This window comes from Heptranchias perlo, chromosome 43, assembly GCF_035084215.1.
Source record: "Heptranchias perlo isolate sHepPer1 chromosome 43, sHepPer1.hap1, whole genome shotgun sequence".
NCBI lineage: Eukaryota > Metazoa > Chordata > Chondrichthyes > Hexanchiformes > Hexanchidae > Heptranchias > Heptranchias perlo.
In genome coordinates this window covers 650479-657850 of record NC_090367.1, presented here as the reverse complement: position 1 = coordinate 657850, position 7372 = coordinate 650479, and the positions used below count along the sequence as shown (strand labels likewise).

At 48.2% G+C, this 7372-nt stretch overlaps 1 protein-coding gene across 1 annotated transcript in view; it reads right to left on the bottom strand.

Annotated features, from left to right (window-relative positions):
• Positions 1–4246: 4246 nt before the first annotated feature.
• mta2 (metastasis associated 1 family, member 2) overlaps positions 4247–7372 on the bottom strand; it is a 72001-nt gene continuing 68875 nt past the window's right edge. Inside the window, exon 18 of the mRNA XM_067975475.1 lies at positions 4247–4408. Coding sequence (XP_067831576.1) covers positions 4247–4408 — 162 coding nt within the window. The remainder of the gene's footprint in view (positions 4409–7372) is intronic.

The window sequence follows — 7372 nt, the reverse complement described above, 5'->3', positions numbered from 1 at the left end:
TAGGGAGGGAGGGAGGGAGGGAGGGAGGAGAGGGGAAAGGGGGGAAGCTGCCTGATGCAGGACAGTGACGGAGAAATAAATCACATCAGCCAGCCCACCTCCGTGCTTTTGACCACCTCAAGCCAGACAGCCAGAGACCTGCTGACAAGAGGCAAGTCCTGAAAAGGGGGAGAAAAACAGGAAGAGAAGCTCCAAAAGCTGGACTGAGAAAATCCCCCAAAATTGGAGGCCTGCCAACAGGGCGAGGCTCCAGACAAAGTGACTGCCATTAATTTTCATCCAGAGAGGAAAAAAAAACAGGTCACGTGCTGCAGTCTCCAGGCACAAGCTAATAACAGACTGTAATGCACACAATTAACCAGCTGGAGGTGGGAACAACCAAGAACTGTACAAGACCCAGAGTGTAGATGTCTGCCGACACCAAGCAGCCGAACTCATCCATGATCTGAGAAATCACACGGACTTTGGGCAGTGCAATGTGAAAATACTTCCACTTCCCGCCCAAATTGCAGCACAACACTTATATATGTTTATAAAGGCAGTTAATCTACTGCACCCCTAACCTAGAACTTATCAGCAGGGGCTGTACTTTTAACTGGATTCTGGGATGCTTTTGTTGGGTCACTTATTTGCTATGATGAGTTTTGTCCCCCTAAATAATGGCTGATATAACTGGGTGCAGCTGGAGACAACAGTAACAAGGACAAATGTTACAACTATTTGACCCTGGGAGCAGAGAATGCCTTGGGGAGAATATTGACCGTGGGGACGTGGGAGTATGTCCTGATGGACCTCTCACAAATTTCCTACAGTTTAATGCCTAAACCAGTAATCCTACTTCAGCAAGTAATGGTTATCACTGCATCCAAACTCTGCACAAAAGGGATGGGATTACAGAGTTTTAACAGCTGTTCCAATCTTGTCCTTTCCCACCAAATTCAAACAGGAATGGAAGGATCAGGCAGTGTCGCCTTTTAACACAGGAAACCATGGAATGGGAAAAGGCCATTTAGCCCATCAAGGCTGTTCCCTCCAGTGTACACGGTCAGGGCCTCCACATAACCCCACGCAGAAATCGCGAAAAGCAGCAATACAGAAATGGCAATTGTTTGGCACAACAGCGAGGAGGGCCGAAAAAGACTTCTGGGAGACACAGAAGGGTTAGCAGAATGGGTAGTTTGGTGGCAGTTGCAACTTAATGTGGACGGGAGCGAGGGAATACATTTTGGGAGGAAAAATCGGAGACACACTGAACAGAGAATTCGGGGTCCAAATACACAATTCCCCGAAAGTACACATGCACATTGACTAGCCAACAACATTTTGGGTTTTATAAATGGGGATAGAGTACAAAGGTAAAGAAATAACAATAAATTTGTAGAAAGCATTGGTTAGGCTACAGTTAGAGGACCGTGTGTAGTTTTGGGCATCACGTTATAGAAGAAACATTAAACTCACGGAGAGCACAGTGAAGGTTCACCAGGATGAGAAGCTATAATTATGAGGAAAGAATTGAAATACTGAGACTATTTCCACTGGAGCAGAGAAAGCTAGGAGAATGTTAATGGACAGTCTTAAAATTATGACAGGTTTTGACGGACTGAATAGGGAAAGACTATTTCCTCTGGTTGGGGAGTCAGTGATGAGGGGGGTGGGGGTCATCAAAATTGTCACTAAGAGAGTGAGGAAAGAGGTTAGGTGAAAGTTGTTTACAGAGAAGGTTATTGGAGCACAGAATGCTTTGCCCCAGGGAGTGATTGAGGCAGAGACCATTGCATCTGCTAAAGGAAGATTGGATAAATATCTGTGGGCAGTGGGATTAGTTTTCGATTGCTCCAGCAGAGAGCCAACAGAGACGTGATGGGCCGAATGGCATCCTTTTGTGCTTCTATGTTTTATTTACACTTCTCCATGCAATCCTCCTACCCCCGCCATAAACAGACTGTCACCCGGCTTCCTTCTCAATGGGAGTTAATTTAACACAACATCTACCCAAGTGGCTGAGTCAATAACTACTGCCCGGTGTGGAATTGAGCTTTACCGGCCAGGAGAGTCTCAGGATTATACTTGGTCTGTGCTGCGATAGCTGGCCTCAGTCGCGTGGTGAAAGGAAGCTACAACTGACCACAATGCCCCCGGGTTAGGGAGGGGTTAAAAGCAGCCAGGGTTCCCACTCCTGATTGCGATCGAGTGAACTCGGCTGGAAAGTCTGAGTGAATGGGTGTTGAGTGAAGACACACTCGGGCCGAGGTGTGTATTCAGTCCTGGATGAACAGAAACTTCCTCCAATTAAACATTGGGAAGACCGAAGCCATAGTCTCCAGCCCCTGCTAGAAACTCCGTTCCCTAGCCACCAATTCCATCCCCATCTCTGGCCACTGTCTCAGGCTGATCGCAACCTCGAAATCGTACTTGAACCTGAGCTAACTTCTGACCCCAAATCCGCTCCATCACCAAGACCGCCTACTTCCACCTCCATAAGATGCCCGCCTCAGCTCATCTGCTGCTGAAAGCCTCATCCGTGCTTTTGTTACCTCCAGACTCGACTATTCCAATGCTCTCCTGGACGGCCTCCCATCTTCCACCCTCCATAAACTTTAGCTTATCCAAAACTCTGCTGCCCCGTATCCTAACTCGCACCGAGTCCCGTTCACCCATCACCCCCTGTGCTCGCTGACCTACATTGGCTCCCGGTCCGGGAACGCCTCGATTTTAAAATTCTCATCCTCAAGAATTCAAATCCCTCCATGGCCCTCGCCCCTCCCTATCTCTGTAACCTCCTCCAGCCCTACAACCCTCCGAGATCTCTGCGTTCTTCCAATTCTGGCCTCTTATGCGTCCCCGATTTTAATCGCACCACCATTGGCGGCCGTGCCTCCAGCCGCCTGGGCCCTAAGCTCTGGAATTCCCTCCCTAAATCTCTCCGCCTCTCTCTCCTCCTTTAAGACGCTCCTTCAAACCCACCTCTTTGACCAAGCTTTTAGTCACCTGTCCTAATATTCCCTTCTCTGGCTCGGTGTTAATTTTTTTTTTGTCTGATAACGCTCCTGTGAAGCGCCTTGGGACGCTTTACGACGTTAAAGGCACTATATAAATGCAAGTTGCTGTTGTTTTGATATCCTCTCCACATCTGAATCGCCTGCTGACAGTCACTCTTTAGGCTCAGACACAAAGAATGGCCATCTGGTGAGATACTGCAGGGCAGGTCAGCACCTGTGACGCCAGTCCGCAGCACGAGTCAGCAGGGGCTGTGGGCAGGGGACTGGGGGGGAAACTGACCCAGCACAAGTCTATTACAATCTGAACCCTAGGGGTATAAGCTACATACACACTGGAGCAACCTAGGAATCACCAGTGCAACATGGAACTACATTTAAAAACTAGTGACTTTCAAAATATCCCTAAATATCCACTGCACAGGGAAAATATACCTCTCATCTCTAAAATAACTTGCAGATGACCCTATTTTGCACTTGTGATTCTCAGGGTGGATGCAAGTTATTTTAGGTGCTTGCTCTGCAGATATCATAGAACCTTAAAGCACAGAAGGAGGCCATTCGGCCCATCGTGCCTGTGCCAGCTCTTTGAAAGAGCTACCCAATTAGTCCCCCTCTCCTGCTCTTTCCCCTTCAAGTATTTATCCAATTAAAAGTTACTATTGAACCTGCTTCCACCGCCCTTTCAGGCAGCACATTCCAGATCACAACTCGCTGCGTAAAAAACATTCTCCTCCTCTTCCCCCCCCACCCCGGTTCTTTTGCCAATTATCTTAAATCAGTGTCCTCAGGTTACTGATCGTCCTGCCAGCTAAGGGTATCAAGGGATATGGAGCAAAGGCGGGTAAAACGGGGTTGAGGTACAGATCACCCATAAGCTAACTGAATGGCGGAACAGGCTCGAGGGGCTGAATGGCCTCTTCCTATTCATCATGTTTTTACAGGGGGTGCATGCTACGGGCAATGGTTCTGCTGTAAAAAGTGACTCGAGTGTACAAACTGCTGCCCATTTAATGAAGAGGACGTTAAAACTAAACACAAAGGTACAACTTTGGGCAAAACCCACTGGCCGCACCCTCATAACCCACCTAATATGGCTTTGTGTGGCTGGGTCAATGAATGAGCCCCCCCCCCTCTCACCCCATATTCAATTAACCCATTGCCACACGCTGGGAAGGAAGTCTAGGATCTTTCCATTCCGTCAGATCTGACTGTCCCTCTTCTCCTAAGCCCCCTCCCTCCCCTCAATCTCATGGTACACACCTGGTATGGTCTGTTGCCACGAAGACAATCGGGTCAGGGGCATCTCCAGGGTTCAATTTCTGCCGCTTAAATGCTGGCTCAGTGCCACCTCTCTCTGTCTTCATCCCAGCAGAGCAGGGCCTGCCGCTGGCTGAGTGGGGGCTAGTCGTCTGCAACAGGTCACAATGCATTTCACCAAAAATTAGAGCTTTCGTGGTTTTTTTTTGCCAGTTTTAAAAGGGTGAATTATTAGACTACATTAAATAAAGCTGTTAGCCCAATCAGTACCAATAAACGGAGTCAGCTGGCTGGCAAGGCACCCTCCTGCTGCCTGGTAATGATCACTCCCCCCCCCGCCCGCCCGAAACGCAGTAGAACATGTCAATCAAACCCATAACGTCAGGAGAGAGCTCATCACGAATTGTAGTGTGTTTTTGATTGGTCAAATGGCTGTTTCGTTGCACAACACTCTCAGGATAGATTAAAAAATGAGACAGTGTCCACCAGGATTCCAGAATCCAGGATTTTTTTTTAAAAAGGAGGGAATTCAGATAAAATTGAGGCCGGATATTCCAGGACTGTTAGAGTCCAGGAGGGAAATGTAAGTGGAGAGAGGGCAGGAGAGAGACAGAGGTGTAAGGGATGAAGGAAAGCGGGAAGCGAAGGGGGAGAAAAGGGAAAAGGCGAAAAGCAAAGGGGGGGGGGGGGGGGAAAGGGGAAAAGCAAAGGGGGAAAAGGGGAAAAGCAAAGGGGGGAAAAGGGGAAAAGCAAAGGGGGGAAAAGGGGAAAAGCAAAGGGGGAAAAGGGGAAAAGCAAAGGGGGGAAAAGGGGAAAAGCAAAGGGGGGAAAAGGGGAAAAGCAAAGGGGGGAAAAGGGGAAAAGCAAAGGGGGGAAAAGGGGAAAAGCAAAGGGGGAAAAGGGGAAAAGCAAAGGGGGAAAAGGGGAAAAGCAAAGGGGGGAAAAGGGGAAAAGCAAAGGGGGGAAAAGGGGAAAAGCAAAGGGGGGGGGGAAGGGCGAGGCAGAACGGAGAGAGGGGCTATTTGACTGTGGAGGGCTCCACAGCTCACTCGACGTTCCTTCCTGCACATTTTACAGTGCAGATCACTGAACAGTGATCAGGAGCTGGCACTTTGACTCCAGCACCCCTCCCCCCCAACCCAAGCCTGGGACACGGAGGTTGATGAATGTACACATAAAGCACCCCTTACCCGATTGAGCAACTAATCGGCACAGACCAGGGACCAAACCTGGGGCTTTTGTAGTCAGCTACTCATTAGATAAACTTGCCCAGCCACCTGGGCTGCTACTTGCTTTAGTCAGTTTGATTTGGCTCCTGCCCCTAATTCATTTCAAACGTGACAAACATTTGTGACAGTGTAGTTTTCAGGAGAACAGTCGTGAAATGTGTGTGTGTAAAGTTGCCTGACAATTACCCAATGTGCAGCACCCCCAGCATCGATCCTCTTGGTTGATCATTTACTTTTATATTTTCAACTAGATCCAAAAGAACACGTTTCTCACTGAAATATTAAACCTCAAGGACAATATCGGTGAGTGCAGGAATCTGGAGTATGTTTGAACCTTGTACATACGTAGAATCTTACAGCACAGGAGGCGGCCTTTCGGCCCATCGTGCCTGTGCCGGCTCTTTGAAAGAGCTATCCAATTAGTCCCACTCCCCCCTGCTCTTTCCCCATAGCCCTGCTATTTTGTTCCCTTCGAGTATTTATCCAATTCCCTTTTGAAAGTTATTATTGAATCTGCTTCCACCGCCCTTTCAGGCAGCGCATTCCAGATCATCACAACTCACTGTGTAAAAAAAATTCTCATCTCCCCTCTGGTTCTTTTGCTAATTATCTTAAATCTGTGTCCTCTGGTTACCGACCCTCCTGCCACTGGGAATAGTTTCTCCCTATTTACTCTATCAAAACCCCTCATGATTTTGAACACCATTTAACCGTTTCTAAGGAGAACAATCCCAGCTTCTCCAGTCTCTCCACATAACTGAAGTCCCTCATCCCTGGGACCATTCTAGTAAATCTCCTCTGCACCCTCTCCAAGGCCTGGACATCCTTCCTAAAGTGCGGTGCCCAGAATTGGACACAAAACAGCCTTATCGACTTGTCCCACCAAGTTCAGAGATATGTGTATGTGAATCCCCAGCGCGCTCTGTTCCTGCACCCCCTTTAAATGGGAGTTGAAAAATCCTCTTGGGTGAGGTTACGTACTCCCGGCAGGCGCCGCGATGCGCATAAGCCAAGTGTTTGCCCCTAGGACTCCGAGCTTTCAAATCCCTCACCGCCACTCAGCACTCGCCCCAGCGAGCTGATTGATGGGCAATTCTAACTTGTTATAAAACCAATATTACAACGACAACGACGGCTTGTATTGATATGGTGCCTTTAACGTAGTAAAACGTCCCAAGGAGCTTCACAGTCGCGTAAATCAGACAAGATTTGACACCGAGCCACATATGGAGACATTAGGACAGCTTGGTCAAAGAGGGAGGTTTCAAGGAGCTTCTTAAAGGAGGAGAGAGAGGCAGAGGGGTTTAGGGAGGGAATTCCAGAGATTTCAGGGCCCAGGCAGCTGAAGGCACGGCCGCCAATGGTGGAGTCATTAAAATCAGGGATGCGCAAGAGTCAAGAATTGGAGGTAAAAGCTTGACTGTAGACACGAAACAAACTTAAACTCGGCTACGTGATCATCTGCCCAAATGAGAGTCTCAAGTGAGTTTGATCTCAAACCATCATTTCTCAATTCCAATAGAATCAGCTTAGAGACCGGGGACAGAACAGGAACAATGAAATGGATGAGGTTTATTGGCTTGTTAGACAAAGAAACGGCAACTGCTGTCATCTAAATCGAAGAAAAATGTATTTAATTGGCTGATTGGGGAGGTTGGGGGAAGAGAGTATGGATTTTGAATCTGAGCTCATCAAAGTGACGAATGCAAGTCCCAAGGAGTGGAATATTTTTCATTTTTTCCCTCAACCAGTGGCAGCATCAAACACTCCCAGGGCAGGTACAGCACGGGTTAGATACAGAGTAAAGCTCCCTCTACACTGTCCCATCAAACACTCCCAGGGTAGGTACAGCATGGGTTGGATACAGAGTAAAGCTCCCTCTACACT